We start from the raw sequence: 19,188 nt of genomic DNA, 5'->3' as shown, positions 1-19,188 counted from the left end.
ACTATTCTATGATTCTATGATTCATTGGACAGAATTACAAATGAGCCAAAAATACTTTGTAAGTGCCACATATAAACCTTAACATTCAACCAGATTATGCTCTGTACAGGAACATAGGGCTAGAAGGATTCCTAGATCATCATGTCTACCTACATGCTTCCACTGCAATCACAGCATACAGTTTTCCAGTATTCATCACCAACTGACAGATTTATCATACAACTGCCTCACCTCCTTCTGCCTCTGTTATTGCTATGTCTGTGTTATTCCAGAAACTCATTCCTCTGACTTTGAAACTTTCTTTTAATTTTCTAGCATATAGCATCCATAAGGAATTTTGACCTCTCTTCCTCCTCCCTGCCCCTCAATGTTATACTATAAACTCCACGTAATTTCTACCATGCCCAGGTGTCTAGAAAGGACAGTTCTAATGCTCGACAGTAGATTTTTCTATTAGCTATACATACTCAGAAAAAATAGTTTTTCTGCACAGAAAGTGTTCTCAGATGTAGAAGCAAGAGGGAATGATAGAATTGTTCTGGTTGAAAAAAACCTTTAAGACCATTGAGTCCAACCATTAACTCAGCACTACCAAGGCTACCACTAAACCTTGTCCCCAAGCACCACAGCTACATGGTTTTTAACACCCCCGGGGATGGTGACTCCCTCCCATCCCCGGGCAGCCTGTTCAGCGCCTGACAGCCCTTTCAGTGCAGACAGGTTCCCTCACACCCAATATAACCCTCCCCTGGCTCAGCGTAAGGCCAGCTCCCCAGCCAGCACACACCTGCTCGGATCGCCCGGCCTGCCCGGAGCACTCAGCCCCTGGGCTGCTGCCCCAGGGGCTCCTCCACAGGCCCAGCTCTGCCCCCCGCTAGCCCCAGGCAGGTCTGCTGGCCCCTGCCTCACTTCTCCGAGGATGGGAATCTTACTTCTCCAAAAACTGGGAAAGAGCACGATAAAAGAAAAATGAAAGTATAAAACAGAAACAGTTTCAGCCAGTGGAAAATATATTAACTGAACAGTAGCTTAATTCAGTCACATGTTTGTGGACAATGATATCTAGCAAGTTAGCCATAAAACAACAACATAAAGTAATAAAATTAAAAGTGATTTAAAACCATAAGGTCCATAAGAAACAGGTGAAAGGAAGATATGGTTGGAACATTTTTGTGAAGAAAAACAACATTTGTTTCATTAAATACTGTAGAAATCACATAATAATATAAACAAAGGTTATAAACCGATTTATCTGCAACTAAACCAAACAAATAAAAAAGCCAAGCACAGCTCTGAAAGTCAAATTTGGAAAAATTATGGATGAAAGAGATTTGCAAACATCACAAATCAAAATCAGTGGAGAGTCCAGACTTGTATTTTTAGTAGTTACAAAAATAATTCTAAATACCATAGGCACTACAGAATGGTCTCCTACTCCAGCTTTCATATATAAACAGCAGCTGTTTCTTGCAGACCTAAAGAGTATTAATCTCTGATAAAGGAACTAAAATGAGAGAGAACAAGATAGCTAGCAATCAGAACAGTAAAATTTGACATTTCTCAGAGGAAAGCAGCATGTGTTATTTGATTAAAACATCTTATAAAGTGAGGGGATATAAAATATTACTCATAATACTGGCCTTTGTAACGTGAAAAATGTACTTCAAAGACAGTTCAAAATGGTAAATGGAAAGACAATAAATAAAGTATTCTGTATGTTGATGAAGTACCTTTTAGGATTCAAATATTAGGAAGCGTATTTCAAATTTTCACACTGTCATTTTTATTGCTTTTCTCATCGGCTACCACCTTCTGAAACCATATCCAAAATTAAAACCTATTCTGTATGGGAGAATGAAGCTTCTTCACAACTGCTTATAAAGTTTGATGACTGCCACGGAAAATGCAGTCAAAAATAAATAACACAGAAGGAGACATACTTTAGGCAAGGAGGAAGTCCAAGGAGGGTGCAAGTAAGACTCCCAGATAAGATTTATTGCTCCAAGGACAGCTTATATGTTGCTCATTAAATGTAACTGAGTAAGTAGGAGAAATAATCGTGGTAACACAGATCAGAACCCAAGGTGCCCACTTTTTAGGTGAATTACAGCATTATATACAATTTCATTCTGGACAAAGAAAACCCTGCTTTTTTAAATTGAAAATATTTTTTACCCCTTCATTTACAACACTTACTTAACAGAATGAAAAAGTTTTGTATAAGTTTGTCAGTAAACTTTTTTTGCTTAATCATTATAAAATCACTTGAGGTTTTCCAGTTACAGCTTTTGAAAGTTAAAATTCATCATTCAGCACAGCAAGGGGGGAAGGACTGGAGAGGTGGAGCCAACAGGACAGGATAGTGGTGCTGGTGCAGAAGGAAACTTGTCCTTCCCTTGGCTTTACAACACAACCCATATTGTCCATCAGCTCTTCATTCAAAGCAATGTGACTGAAGCATAACGATCAAATCTCAAGCCCATCTCCTTGACTTTCTGCCTTCAACAGGCCACTTCCCTGTTTAAACACCCAAGACAAAGTCTCTGCACCACCTCAGATCTCCCCCCGTTTTGCCGTATGCCTCGCTACATTAGACAGCTGGTGAAACTCTTCTTACCTTTGCTCTGTTAAAAACTTCTATCATTGGTGATATAAGTTTTAGAGGGCACTACAGCCAGTCATCTGAAGTTACTCCATTGCCAAGCTGAAAGGAATCTCCTTCCAAATACTTTTGATCTGACACACTAAAATAACTGATTTTCCAGTTCAAAGCATGAATTAAACTTTTTTTTTTTTTTAATGTTGGGTTGAACAAGAAGAAATTCAGTTCAGAATTTCTGTCCAATGAATCAATAGTGATTTCAAACACTCAGCTGCGATCCAGATGATGCTTCACTAGCACATAAATTAGAACAGCTTCAAAAAGAGAGACCAAGATGTTCATCCCATGGTGCTCTACAGCTTCACAGTAACAGCGTTCTTCTGAGGGATCAGATGCTTCAATTCAAATCTCTGGTTTGAATTATACACATAGATGACTTAAATACAGATTTCACGCATGCAGGAAAATCTTGCAGAACACTGTTCACTGTTATCTCAAAATGTAATTGAAAAGACAATACATTTAATACTGCCAGGGATTACTAACCATGGACTAAGTGTACCCAGTTTTAGAATTACTGCTGGAAAACAGAAAAGGGCAAGATAACTGCCTACAGGGGCCTCTTCCAATGTGTAAGAACTTATTTTATTATTTCTTTTAAAACCTAGTGAAACTGTTTTCTAAATTTGATCTGAATTAATAAATTTCATGCATACTAATACTACACCACAATGGATGGTGGAGTAAAATATTTACTGAAAAATATGCCCTAGTTACAATCCCTTAATATTTTTTTTTTAACTATGGTGTATTCTGCAATCCTTTCTCAAATAACACCTGTTTAACACCTTAACAGAGATATGCTTCTAAAATATCAAGTGGTAATTTTAGGATCTGATTTTAGAAGTCAAATATTTCTAGAAGAAACACTATAACTTTCAATTTGTGAGTATAATATAATTTTTGACAACTATGAAAAAACGACATTCTAAAGCAATTTCATTCTTCACTGCTACAGTCATGATAGTAATAAAATCTTTAAGAAAGACAAAGTATGAAAAAGGAAAAATCACCTACTATATTAATTTATATTACTTTTCAAACATATATCACTGTGCTTTTGTAAAATTTGTCTCAAACTGTCATATTTGGCCAATATATCAAATACCAGCTACCCTTTATAACAAACTTAACTGGCAGACGTAAGGTGTTTTCATAAATTTAAACTAACATGAGCTTCAACAAAATATTGAAAAGTGAAATTAATACTAAAAAAGCTCCAGCCAAGGCTGTAACAGAAATAAACCTTTTGAAATTGGCGCAGAGAATAAGCAGAGGCTCTCAGTCAGCTGACTTTACCAAGAACCAGAAATATCATCAGTTCAAGATCTCCCCAAAGGCCTCAACCATTAAGGAAAATTATGTACAGAAAAGCACCTGTCCGCATTTCATTTTCCTCTGGTTTTAGCTTCCTGTTCAAGGATACAGGACACATAATGGGATGTAGGGCAAGAACATTTTAGGACTGCACAAGACTTGTAACGGAATGTTTAGAGAAGGAACCAAAGGTGGGCAAAAGGAAGGACCAAGATGATTTGGGGACGGACAAGCATGGAAAAATGGAGGCATAAGAGGATAAAGGGGCCAGCCGTATGTGAACCAATGGCTGGTCAGTGAATTTGTCTGGCCATGCCTTGGGCCAGATTTCTGATTTTCCAGCTCTAGTCCACAGCACCTAGAGGTTGACTGAGGCATCTGCTTCCATGTGTTTGTGTGTGTCTTTGAGAGTGGGGCGACTGGGGAGACCAGGATGCAGGGGCCAGCTGTGGGACTGACTGTGATGCTAAACCCAGCTACTGAAGTGATCTACATTATACATATGAATAAAGATATTTCTAACATCTTCAATGCTAATCAACCACAGAGGGGAAGAGGATAAGACTTGTGCTTTTGGGTTTGTTTCACAGAATCATAGAACAGGTTTTGGGTTGAAGGGACCTTTAAAGGCCATCTAGTCCAACCCCCCTGCCAAAAGCAGGGACACCTTCAATGAGATCAGGTTGCTCAGAGCCCCATCCAACCTGGCCTTGAGCATTTCCAGGGATGGGCCATCTACCAACTCTATGGGGAACCTGTGCCAGTGTTTCATAGAATCATAGAATAATGAATGTGGAGTGTCTGATGGTAGTGGCAACCTGTGTATATATGTATGTATGAGCTGCATATGCCTACTGGGAATACACACTCAGCCTTGGACCTGGGGAGCTGCACCAGCCTCACTACTGGATTTTGGAACCCCTGACACTACTTATTGTATAACAGCTCTTTGAGATCCTGTACAACAACATTTTTTTTCATCAGAAGTGGATTAAATCATTTTAGAAAAGGAACTTTAATGTCTTTCAGATGCTAAATTCTCTGAGAGCTGAAAGATAATGAACGGATTTGAAAAGGGTCTGAAAAAGCTAGTGTTAGGGTATTGACATTTAGCGTGATGTATTTCTTAGGATAAGCACTGCGAACATGAATTAAAATTGAAGTTGCTTCCAAATATAACAAGCAATTCAAAACAGATCATGAATATTTTTTTTAATAACAAGTTAGAGTTTTCAGGCAACAGCTTCAGTGACTTGCTGAATATAAGTCTTCCAACCATCATACTGAAAGTTTTCTGTTGGACAGGCATGAGCCATAGGTGAGATGAGCAAAAAGCAAGGTGCAGAATACCTCATCATACGGACTACTGACAAAACAGAGAACATGTTTATTATATATACAGGTTCTTTCAAAAGTGCAGATCAGGATTCATTCTCCCATCAAGCATGACAGACCACAAGCCTCATTTAATCTTTCAGAAATGGACAGAAAATCTAGTTTGTCTAAAATAACTGCTTTTCAGCAATTCCTTTCTACACACATTTTTTCCTCTATCAAGAGCTAGAAGCTAGATAGCACTAAATTCTATAAGAAAAAATAAATAAATAAAAAAAGACAGAGAACTTCTCATACATTTCAATGAGAAGTATTATAAATAAACAATGGGAAAATGTATTTGTAGTGAAAAGATTGTTTAGTTTTGGGTTTTTTTCCTAAAAAAAAAAAGATTTATTTGCACCCTAACCCAGGTAAGAAATAATACCTCAGGTTATGTAGACAATTTTAAAGTGACAAAGTATTAGTATCAGATTTATTATTTTTTAAAGTATCTGTTGTTCCTCCTTCATATTTTCCCGACTCAAACGCAATATCCTGCAGTTCTTTCATTCAACTCAGACTTTGGGAATAACAATCACCCAGAAAGACTCAGAAAAATACCAAAAAAGCCCTGAAGGAATCACTGCTTGAATATTACAGTTAAGAGATACCTTTACACATCTTCAGTTGCAGATCAACCCTTCAGCTTGAATCCTGTCACTGGGACTCAGAGTTGAAAACAAATGCAGAAATCAGACAATACTTCATCATTTGCTTTCTCTCTAAAAATAGTTTCCTCCTTTCCAACATCAAGTGATAGTTACATTGTGACAAGTCTTTTAATGGCTTCAACAGAAACACCCTCATGAAGTAATTTCATTTCCACATACTTTATAAACTAGGAAAAATGCTGAAGAACTAGCAGGGAGACAGAGAGAGAAAGACTATTTCCATTAGCTGAATTCTTATTAACCATATGAACCAAAATGTAATGTATTCAGCTAAGGTTTTTTGTATTTGAAATGCAACTTTAAGTGTTACACCCAAACTATTTCAGGGAAGCTCTTAGAAACTAATGGGTATAAACTCTTTTGTGGGTTTTTTTTTCCCTTCTTCTTTCTTTTCTTTTTCTTCCTTTGTGGTTTTTTATTTGTTTGATTCATTGTTTGGTTTTTTGTTTTAATAAATAAGTCAAAAGGATAGCCAAGAATGTGGATCGAGTAAATCAGGGCTGCTAGAGTCTGTTGCAGCTGACTCTGCTAAGCAAGTACATCTGAGGCATTAGTATAACATGCTATGTAAGATGATGTTCACACCCTGAACTTAAATATAAGTAAGACAGGCTTACTACGAATACTTTCAGCATGAGAAACGAAGGAAATGTAGGGGGAAAAGGGACAGAATGGATAAAAATAAGTAAAATTAGAAGGATGGGCTAACAGAAGAGCATGAAAGAGGCATCCAGGGTCAGAGAAGGATTCAGAGTGTAATCTGGTAGAGAAAACAAGGACAACAAACAAGGAATATTAAGTTTGTAAAGTAAATTGGGGAAAAAAAGAGATCAAGAAAAAGACATTTGATTTTTGTTTCTACTTTGCATTACAAAACCATGACTGAATATGAGAGAAAAGAAGGACCTTATGTGAAGACAGAACAAGGGCATGAGAAGGAGATGAAAGAAACGTTAACAGGGAATGGGAGATCTAAAGAGACCATGAGATAGGGGAAATTTCAGGCCTTGAATTGCAAAGAAAGACAAAATGTATGACCACATGAAGGTAGCAAAGAAAAGGAGAAGGAAAGAGATGATGAGCATAGAGGAGAGTAGCACAGACCCCTTGGTTAACAGAAACGGCTGCAGTTTTTTAATGCAGTTAAAAAATTAAAAGTTATTAGATTAGAAGGCAGAAAACAAAATTCTAAATAGACTGGAAAAGTTTTAAGGCAGGCAGCATCCAAGCAGGGATTTCCTGCTGCAGGAAAGTCAAAACCTCCAGGCAGCAAGTCTGAAAGATTTGGGATAGCATGGCACTGCAAGGGCTGGGTTTCAGGAAGGAACTGTTGGTCTAACAAGGTCTAACTGTGCACTCAGGAAAGGCCTCCTAAAAAGCACAATGCCAGGTGAACTGGGCAACTGTTTTAAGACTGTGCATTTGGCTAAGAGTTCAGCAGTCTCCAGGAACACAAAACAGACAGCTGCAGGGCACAGCGTATGTGACATTACATCTATCCAGACAGAATCTGTTTCTCCCCATGTCATACTGCTGTTATTGAAATCAGGAGAGCCTAAATGAGCTTAAATTGCACCATAAATTATTATAAAAAGTAACCGGCAACTTATGTATGTATGTTTTGAGGTTTGCTCCCACTACCTGAGATATGCAGACTCCCTGCTTTTCTCCCAAGGTAACTGAAGACAGAAGGGAACAGTAAGGAAGAAGATCTTGCACAGGGTTTAGTTAAAAAACTTCTTTTAAAAAGTTTTAAAAGTTCAGTAGTTGAAACCATGAAAGTAAAGCTTTAAAATCTTACTTTCTAGAATGTTCCATCACCAAGAAAAAAAAGTTACCAAGAAAGTTAGTTATATTTGCGTGTCAGATGTTGATACATACTTTCACGCTTACTGACAGCCATGGAATATATAGATCATATTCTTTTTACACCACATAAATAAATCTGCATGAAAAAAAACCCCTCAAATTTACACTGTCTTCAAATGCAAAACACATCAACAGCTATTTTCTGTTCCCTGACCGAAGTATGTATTTCAGATTATGGTGAAAAGTTGTATTTATCCTGCTTGAAAAGCAAAATTCAAAATGCAACAACCAGCTGCTAGACAAAATCATGTTTTTAATGGAAGTTTCAGCTATATGCTAGAAAACTTCTAGGAAAATTATATTACAATCAAGCAGTCACTAGCACATACCTACAAGATAGACATTGCCAAAGTCATTTAACAGAATAAATTTACATAAATATAATCTTATTCCTCGTCTTGCTTTCCTTGGCACCCCAGACAGCTTCTTAATAAATTTAATCAGACCTAAACCCAATGGACCTGCATTTCTTTATAGATTTTTGTGTGAATCAAAACCTGAATGTCTCCTCCAAAGGGAATTTCCTTCTTTTGCAGCGATCGATAAAAGACCAGTTGCATTTAGACAGCTATGCTATGAGAACACACCCCTCTGTTCCCCCACCCCATACTGTATTTCTTATTTCTATGAAGTTTTCTTCACTTGACTTCTCAGGCTTTGTAGTTTCAGGGCTTAGGGTTATTGTAATCCAAAAATATGCAAAAAAACCTCACTCCTCCCAAAACCTCAATATGCAGAAGACTGTTTTCCCTCAGCCCTAATGTATGAAGACATGAACAACAAACCTTAACATTGCCTAGGTCACATTTGCCCCCCATCTGGGAGATCTTTCACACAACTCTGACAAGAACAGAATAAACACACATAAAGCAAAGTATTCAATGGCATCGCAATTGGAGAATAATACTTTGATGGTTTTGAACTATAAAGCCAAAGTATTCCTTTTATGGAATTATTATGGGATACAACCTGTGTATATAGTGTGTGTATGTATGTGCTTTATGCATAAAATATTTACCCCTTTTCATTAAATTCTGCAAAATAAATAAAAAACACATTAAAAATCCAGCTTCTTACTCTTTGCTTTTTTAGAACTCAACTTTGTAAATGAGAACTGTTTCTCATCAGAGTTCTGTACAACAAATATACATTCCACATTACTGAAGTAACAAGAATCTTAAAGCTATATATTCTTTGCATTCATGTTAATTTCAAAGTATTTTGCAAATGATACAGCACATTCATTTGATACCTTTCAATGGAAAGAAGCTCTCTGGGATGAATTGCAACAACTGTCTATAGTAGTATATAATAGTATACAGCAATATAGGGCAGGAAATGAGGAGCACACCAGAGCCAGCTGTAACTGCAGGAGACATTTTTAGGTCGATGGTGTAATTATCCAAGATGGAATTTGGCCAGAAATTCAACTAGCAATACTCTGGCAAAACACTGCCTCAGTTCATTAATCCAGCTCTTTATTCACTGAGCTAAACATATCATTTCACATTGCACCAAAGCTGGTCTAGTTTATGTGGCTCGTGTGTGTTAATAATGGTGTTTGGTGTCTCCTGCTCTCTTAATTACGGACTCATGTTGTACAGACCAAGAACGCTACTCCACTTTTCTGACAGACTTTTCTCTAGCCTGCAGTGTTGACAAAAGATGAATGCCTGTATCACTCTGTGTAATACTGCTTAAGTTCTTTTCTCCTCTCTGCTTCCTGCATCGCTGGTCTTTTTTTAAATACAGATTTTTTAAAAAGAACAAAAAACCTATTATAAATTAAAAAGTCAGAAATGCAGTCAAGAAGAAACCCAAAACCCTCCACAGCAAATCCTCTCAGACGCCTCTAGCTTTACAAAGCAAAAATCTACAAAGAATCACTGTTAACTAATACAAAGCTCTAATCATAAAGAAAGATAATAAGAAGCTCTGATAGCATGCTAATGAACATGGTATATTTGCCTAGATCAGAGAGCATGCAACAGTTTAGGCTGACGACTCTAGCTCAGTAGAGGGATCCTTGGGAGCTGCTAGCAAAACTGAGTCAGCATTGCAACCCCAAATGAGAGACCTATAAACTCAGAGGGGAAAAGGACATTCACACCACTGCTGAAGATGCTGTACTAGAATTTGACATAACACTAAATAAGTAAATGTAAGCAATTGGAAACTGAATTTGTTGACAAATGAAACTGCATGCCAGAACAAACAAGCATTGGCATAAAAAAACCCAACCAAACAAAACCAAGCAAACCACAGAAAATAAACAAACCTCCAAAAAATTAACAACAACGCACCCCAAAAAAGCCCAACAAAAATCAAACAACAGAATACTCATATAACATTCAGAGTATACAGCAGATACTCTACTTTGATGTACTGGCAGCTGAATATTTTTAAAAATCCCAAAGCACACAGGAACAGGAAAACAATGAAACCATATATACATATAGTGGACAGGAGGAAGAAATAGCCTCAGGATAGAACAGACTACAATATTCACTAATTACTGTTTATGTATACAATATTTTAACCCTGCCTGCTCATATGATCATTTCAGTCTTTTCACAAACGGAAAAAAACATCATATGACTGCTAGGGACCTAACTCGATAAAAAAATCAGTAAGTTATACCTAGAGTCCTTTAGACTCCTTTCAAAATCTCAGTCAACAGATCTGTCAGTCTTGTTCTAAAACCCAGGACTGATGATATGGCAGATGGTATCTTGAGATTATAGGCTTTACAATTGAACAAACCTGAAAGGTACTTAATGCTGCTGCAATAAAGATAATTACAAAGTCAATAAAAGAAAAAAGTTTTGTTATGGGCATATATTGAAAACATATTGTTCCCCTACCACACTTGTAAATTTGAAAGCATCTGGTACACATTTTACCTTTTGAAGGAAAACTGTCAGATGATATCCATGATTGCAAAGCCTGACTTGAAAGCAGTTTTCTTATAGTACCACTTCAAACTTCAATTATTAAATTGTGCAACACCATGTTTATTTCTGCCAGTAAAGAAAATGTTATTATCCCATACTCAAGTCCCATACCCAACTAGGTAATTTTTTGTAACTACATGTATCTTGAAACTTGCAGCTTAATCTATGCAGTGTGCAAACCAATGTTAACATTTATCACCAACACCCAGGGAAAAAAAAGATTGTTTTAATATTGCTATTGTCTGGATATTTTCATAATTTTATAATCTTTGTATACATTTCCATATATGCTTGAAGCCACAAATAATTCTATATTACTGAACTATTTGGTTGATTAGTGTTAGATTGTTCAGAAATGTATGCACCGTAATCCTAATTCTACATCTCCATACACAGGCTTTACACCACTGCTGAAATGTAGCGAAGTGATAATTCACATCACTTTGTTATACAGCAGAATAAAAAGCAAGTTGAAAATTACACAATAAGCTTTGGCACTGGGCAGCACAGCTGCTAAGTAATACTTAAGTTCATTATTTGGTGACAGAACAGCTAAAAGGGGAAAAAAAAAACCCACAAAAAAAACACACACACACACAAACTCAAACACATTTTTTAACCAAGTTCGAACATTCTTTATACTCATTGCAATTCACAAAGGTATAGCTATTTTAATACTTATATGTCATATTACAGATATACTGTAATAGAGAACATAGTTTTAATTACATCGTCCGAGCAGCTGACAAACTGGTTTCAGATGAAATCTTGAAAAGCATTAAATAAAGGAATTACCCTGTTAAGCATTTTGTTCCACATACCTTGTTTGCGTACATCCTCTACAGCAGCAACCAATTCCTCCTTGAGATCCTGGCTTTCTTTAGCAATTTGATCTCCTTTTTCCAAAAAGTTTTGAGTAGCCTGCTCCACTGAAGCAGCCAACACATGAGCCTTCTTAGAGCGCCCTTTCTTTTTGCCAGATGGTCCTTTATTGCTCGTGTTAACAAGCGTTGTTACCTTTGGGAAAGAAAAACAAGGTTTTGGTCCATTTGAATGATTCTTAAACTATTAGTAAAACAATAGATGGCCACGTAAATCAATACCCCCACTAAGTACAATTTAAATTTTAAAATCCAAAGTGCTGCTGCCACGCTTCTGAAAAGGTTTTCCCTTTTAACATCTGTTTATTTTGGGCTAAGCAAATCACGTTCCAGCAGTGAAGAAGAAAAAGATAAGAAACAGGTATGGAAGGGCACTGGTGCTAAAGCATCATTTTGTCACTGTTTTTCATTTTTTTAAAATGAATAAGCCAATAAAATGAAAAACTAACACCTATGGGTCAGAAACCATTCAAAAAGCAATTGTCACTTGAGATAAGCACGGCCAGTTACATTCAAGCACTGACAAAAACACTGTGGCTGTTTCCCAGACATTAAGGAATTAATAACTCCTGCTGCAAAGATTACACAGGTTAAAACTATTCTGTTTAGTACTGCTCCAGCATAAGAAGACAGGGGACAGTGAAATGATCCCACTTTGTCCACAGCATCCAAAAAGAAAGAAAATCCGCTTCTATGTCTGTAGAATCTCCTAAAGGAATTCCTTATTGAGCTGTCAATAAACTGATTACAAACTTCAAGCAGGATGCTGAACAACACAGCACAGTGTACACCACAGCTTTTAGCTGGACCAAAAAAACGTTATATCACTCCATCAGTAAAAGGCTGCCTTTCTGTAAAAAAGGAATACTGAACCAGATGTTAAATCAGGTGTTCAGTGTATAAAAAACCAGCAATGGATCCATAATGCTGTGGGACACAATGCGCACTATCCAGGATACAAACCAGGGCAGTTGAAGTGAGTTATTGGTGTGCAAAGACAGAAATTTACTGTAAGAAAATAAATATATTTGTAATAAAGGCTTTTGTCATCTCTGCACTACTTTTTTCAAATCACATCTAAAAACTATAGACTATGGGAGAAGGAAAAATAAAAAAAAGGAAAAAAAAAGGATTATTAGGGCTTGAAAACACCATATGCTTGGATGCATGGATGTATTAGGTGAAAACAAATGTATTCCAGAGCCTTCTTTCAGAAAGGATTCTGCCTGGTTATAAGAAGGTAAGATTCTTCCATCATCAGTTTGGGGTTTTTTTCCACTATTTATATCTAGAAATAACATTTTTAATTAGTTTTCCCTTGAAATTATTCTTCATGAAATTTCTTAAAGATCCTTTTGTAGTTGATCATTGTCTATTTAAGGATTTTAGAATGTCATAAATAAGCAAACAAGGCTACCTCTGTAATCTATACTCAGGTTTAGCAGATGGAATGGATTTGTACAGTACATCATAAGGATGACTAAGAAAAGCATTCACATACAGCAGCAATAAAATTGTTTAAGCATATGCTGAAATTCACATAGAAGACATGAAGATGAAGATGATAATGTCAGAAATTGATCTTAATTATTTGGACATATTGAACAAATTAGAACTAGACTGCCAGCATGGTTCAGAGGGTATAGAGAAGAAAAAGATCTGAAGTAAAGAAAAGGTGGTCAGTAAATTAAGTTAGATCAGATTATTTCATAGTTCTCTATTATGTAGGTGGAGCAGTCAACAGCTAAAAAAACCACTGGAAATCTCTCATACACACATAAGTTGTAGCTGGCAGAAGTGCTGCTCAAGTCCTGTGAAGACACAGAAATTACTTCTATTGCAGACTTCTTTTAGTCCCCCTAAGATTTTAGTTTCATATTAAATATCATCAAAATCACTCTTACAGAATTCTAAGTCTTCTGCTTCTGTGCACAATTCAGCTATGAGGTGGGGTACTTTTCACCTAACTTTACCCATTTAAAAATTACATATCTCTTGTGAGATCATTTGGAAGTACTGAATTAATGCAGTCAATGAATGGGAATAGTGACCACAGCTGTCGTAGAACACCATAAATTTGTCCCTAGAGATAGACAGTCAATAAGACATCACTGACAAGGAAGGAAACCTAGAAAATCAGATTGAGAACAAGACAACAGATATTCTATTGCTAAATTAAGTGAATAAAACCTGAATAAATCTTTTATTACCATTATACCCTTAAAAATATTTTGGTTGTATATATAAATATGTATTTTATATATATATATACACACCTGTTTATAGAGGGATATAGAGTGTGTGTGTTCTTTAACGAAATGTTTCTATATGCTGGATTTACTAGTACATTAATGGTAGAAGCAGCAGAAGCAGCAAACCATTTTACATACAGCCCTTATAACACAGTTATCTCCAGGCAATTTTAAGTAAGTGTATTTAGAGAAATATATATCCTGATTTAATTTACACTGTCTTGAGTGACAAGAGAGGCCTTCCTCCTAAAACTGCTAAGTATGAGGAATCCTGCAAAAGAATCCATTTCTTGAACAGTAAGAATGTAATATTACTTGAACAGGTATTAATTATGTGAGTTTTGTTTAACGGGAGCTGGCTTGTCATCAGTTATCACTGTTCGGTTTTATTCCAATAAAGCATAAGGACAAAGACAAAATTCAGATTTTCTTACACAGAGTGAACTGCAGGTGTCTGTAACCCAGACTATAGGCAGTGGTTTGCTGAATTCCCAAGAAGGGAGCAGTTAAGAAACAGGCCGCAGCCTCTGAGGTGACTGCAAGGGCACATCACAGGTGCAATTACATCAGGAAATGAGAAATAAATATGGGTCTATTTCTATCCATATATTGGGAGCTTTTTTCCTCCACACCTATAATAAAACTAAGGAATTTTCAAAAGAACTTAATAGGATACTTTTACAAGAGAAACAAAAACTATCCGTAGCATTTTCAAAAACCAACCCTTCTTGGGGAGAGGAAGAATGTGAGCACGGCTTGTTTTTAAAGAAACTATGCTCATAGCAAATATTTTTTTCAGCTTTAAACACATTGGTATCTAATTACCTACAGAACCGCAAACAATTCCAAACCACCATAAAACAGTAGGAAAAGTTTATCAGAACTTCCCCAAATATATGGATATAATTATAAAGTATTTAATAACATTTTATTTATTGCTTTTTTAACATAGGACAATTGCTTTGTCTTATGCTGACTAATATGCAGAAATACAGAAAAATCACTTAAAGGTGTCTATCAGTGCTCAACACCCTCAGTAAAGAATCTCTGTGGCAAAGTCCGTGTAGAGCACATGTACATGTGCAAAGATGAAGAGGAACGAGCTCTGGCATAGAATTTTTGTTAACACATTGGGGTGTTACGAGTCCTGAGTAGCACATTACATAAGAAATTCTTAATTGCCCCAGAAGACAGAGACTTTTCCTACCACTTCTTCTAACAGACATATAGAAAACAGCATTCCCAAAGTAAATAATCTGTTTAAAAAGGAAACACTGATGTGTTCTTGATCCCAATTCATAGATAGAATCACAGCATGGTTTGGGTTGGAAGGGACCTTAAAGAGCATCCAGTTCCAACCCCCTGCCACGGGCAGGGACACCTCCCACCAGCCCAGGTTGCTCCAAGCCCCGTCCAGCCTGGGCTTGGACACTGCCAGGGATGGGGCATCCACAGCTGCTCTGGGCAGCCTGTGTCAACACCTCTCCACCCTCACAGGGAAGAATTTCCTCCTGATATCTAATCTAAACCTACCCTCTGGTAGTTTAAAACCATTCCCCCTTGCCCTATCAACTACAGGCCCTACTAAAAAGTCTGCCCGTATCTCATAAATTTTGCTGCTGTTTTTTTTCTAACATTAAAAAAAAAAAAACAAACACACTTACCATAAAAATGCCTCTAGCATATCAAAAGCTCAGACTCAAGTATAAACATGAAATCACATAATACGTGTTACCAAGAGAGCAGAAGTTCACAAAAGGGAGCTAGAGACATTCTTTGCCAGTGTAGCTCAATGATTTGTAACACTGAAGCAAAGGCTTATGAATTTTAAACAGTGGAGATCTACAGACATAAAATACTTTAACAGCAACATCTCACTGCTATCTGAACAGCAGCATTAGAGATGCTAGGAAATTTTATTTTATTTTATTTTGCTAACAAAGAGGTCAACTGGCACACACAGGTAAGATCATTCACAAAAATATGAAGGCCAAATCTTGAGTCTAATTGGACTCAGATCAGTTTTATATATATTTAAATGCCATTGAATACAATAAGAAGAAAACGAATGCATGCCCCTTATAACTATGTTGGTTACTTCTCAATTTTTGATTTTTTTTTCTGTCATGTAGCTCTTTCCAATTTAATATTTCAATCAGAAATTAGTGCAATAATTAGGCCATATTCGGGACACTTCTTCTATCTGAATAGAAATATTCATGGGCTTATATGAAACCCCAGTAGCCTGCTTTTTAGTTTCTAAATATTTGAAAGAGATTTAAAAGCAAACAGACACAGTGTAGTTCCTGATTTTTTTCACAGAACCTACTTTAATAATTCAGAAGGCTGGTGACTGGACAATTTTATTTTTCTTTTATGCTCTACGTTAAGAAACCATCAGCAGGAACAGTTATATTTTTCATATTACTATTTACAAAAAAAAAAAAACCAACACTTAAATGTTTGGAACTTTAAGATAGACCTAAATTGTTTTTTCTATGAAAACAAATTTCCTAGGATTTAAAAAAAAAAAAAAGGGAAAAAGAAAAGACACTAAGATCAAAGAAAAGGCTGGTGTAGGTTAACAAATACATATTTCTTAATAGAAACTACAAAGAAAAGGAAAAGAAATATAATCTTCAGTATGTACCACTGAAACATCATAACATCTCCTGCTGTAACATGGCCTGTGGATGAAGACAGCAGAGAGACGACATCTATTCCAGTCCCATCACTGTCACTAAAGTCTGACCTTGTACAAATCACATCTCCTATCTATCACTTAATTTTATTTCTCCATTCCAAGCACTTCAATCTGCTTGGAAAATTATTCAGTATCACATACACTTAAATGAACTTAATAGATAAAACTGATTATTTTGCTGAATCGGGGTTCCAAAGTAATTTGATCAAAGTAACACTATTCATCCATTTCAGAGACAGTCTCATTTACAGCTCTAGAAGCAAATAGAGGTTAGTTTTCTTAAGAAAAAGAAAACACACTTTCACCCCAATTTAACATAATGTATGCATCTTCAGCTAATTTTAACAAAAGTGTAAATTGAAATCTCTGGCACATGTAATAATTTATACATGTAAATACATGTCCTTCCAAAAAACCTCCACATTCTGAATTTATCAATCTCTGCAAGTACAGGAAGGAGTAAACTTAAACACAATTATATGACCCAACATGGACTGTTCCCAACATACAGCTTTAAAATGTAATCAGCATATCTAAATGAAATAATGTGAATTTATGAGCAAAGCAAAAACTTCAAGTGCCAGAAACTGCATTTGCAGTACAATCTCTGAATGAATGAGAAAGTCTCTGGCTGCTTAAGTGACACATAGTAAAGAAACCACTGAGAGCAGACACAAAGAGCGCATACATTTGTTCCAAAATTTAAATATTTTCCAAAGAACATGAAGAAATTTCCTCATCTTGTACCACAAGACAGAAATCCCAACTGTAATCATTACTGCTACACCTAGAAAACTAAGCAGCTTCTATGAACCTTCATTGTCACCTTCCTTATGCATTGAGTCAAAGAAAACTGTCATGGACTTACTGTACTGCTTAAAGAATTTTCTAATATGTTTGTGTTCTTCTGCACTTATTTTTAGATAACTTAATCTCCATATTAGGGGTACAGAGTACGGTCTTATCAAGTTACAGTTGCCCTGGCACACCTTGAATATCGTGTCCAGTTTTGCGGCCTCCAATACAAGAAAGTCAGGCACAAGTTGGAACAAGAGAGCTTCAAACTGGTTATAAGGAAAAACTCATTCAACAATTTGTACAAGTACAATAATTTTCATTCATAAAGCAGATTTTATTCGAGGTTCCCAAAAATATTCTGTAAAATTCAATATGATGGCCTAATAAAAAATGCAAAGGGAAGTAGAATTTTGGACCCTCCTGTTGCAGAGGAGATCTCCCATTTCCCAAGGAAGTACTGTAATCACGAACGGTACGCTAACTGGAATGCTGGGGTTTTCTTTGCTCTAAACAAAGTTGTACCATCATGCAGCAAGAGATAGAAGACTCACCTGACTAAAAGGCCATAAACAATGGGAGAAATCATTCTCAGTGTGGGGTCAAGAAATTCATTTGGGAAAGGGCAATTCTGGATTCCAGCCTTTGCACTGACAGGTCGGATTCTACATAATACACACCCTACCAGGAAGAAAATCACTCACAAAAACTTGAATCTTACAATTTTGCCCACCTTGTGTCAGCTTCTTTTGAATTATATGAAATTTCCAGCTTGAAATGCTAAGAAATCAGTCTCTTCCAAAATTAGAAGTACCATTCAGAGAAGTCAGTCATATTGGGAGAGGGGAAGGGAGGAGAAAGACTTCGTATACCAGTGACAGAAAAAAATCATGGCATATTAGCTACTTTTCCCTTTTTAAAAGCCATATATGAACCTATAACCTAAGATAAATTGCACCATAAAAAGAAAAAAAATAATATCCTGTTATCTTAATAATACTATGCTTGAGTTTTTCAGAACTGTCTGCCCAGAAGATTTTATACATTTGTGTTCGGGTGGGGGGGGGAGCAGGGAGAAGACAAAAAGACAGGACAAGAACTTAGCTCATTTTTCTGGCAGGGCTTTAAAGCCAACTGGTTTATTTTAAATCTCTTATCCCACCTATACTGGTACAAAGGAAAGAACGTCTCTATCAGCTTCTGTTACTAATTAATGCAGACCTCACCTAAAATTCTGTACAATTATCAAATATATCACTTGATAATTAACATAAGCTAATTTGGCAGCCCTATAATGATCCTGGCTTTGTGATCACACTAGGGAACCTTGCTCTCTTATTTTATTAAAGAAGCTTCACACAGTTCTAGCACAGATCTCTGTTGGAAAAACAGACCTTCACTAATTAATAGTTCAGTCCCATCCTGAATTAAGTCTTCCTTACACAGCTGCAGCAGCACAAAAGAAAGGTGAGGATGTCTTTGCTAAAAGCAGAAAATTCTATTAGCATGGATTTCCCTGTTGAAAAGGTCATGTGTAGGAAGGGATGCCAGAAGCGAAAGGCAATAGAGCTAGATCACATACTCATCAAATTAATCCCCAGTCAGCAGCTACAGCTCATAGAAGAACATTCCTGGCTCTGTGAATTAAACTGTCTTCCCTACGGATTTCTGAAATCATGGGACAAAAGTTTAGGAATTGTAATACC

At 36.4% G+C, this 19,188-nt stretch overlaps 1 protein-coding gene across 2 annotated transcripts in view; it reads right to left on the bottom strand.

The window, feature by feature from the left end:
- Positions 1–19,188, bottom strand: part of CTNNA2 (catenin alpha 2) — a 515,013-nt gene that overhangs the window by 397,124 nt on the left and 98,701 nt on the right. For both annotated transcript variants that reach the window (XM_055698149.1, XM_055698157.1), the window contains exon 3: positions 11,672–11,867. In XM_055698149.1, coding sequence (XP_055554124.1) covers positions 11,672–11,867 — 196 coding nt within the window. The remainder of the gene's footprint in view (positions 1–11,671; positions 11,868–19,188) is intronic.

The sequence above is a fragment of the Falco cherrug genome, chromosome 1 (genome assembly GCF_023634085.1).
Source record: "Falco cherrug isolate bFalChe1 chromosome 1, bFalChe1.pri, whole genome shotgun sequence".
NCBI classification, from domain to species: Eukaryota; Metazoa; Chordata; class Aves; order Falconiformes; family Falconidae; genus Falco; species Falco cherrug.
The sequence above is the reverse complement of the archived record's forward strand: the minus strand, read 5'-3'. Positions and strand labels throughout refer to the sequence as shown.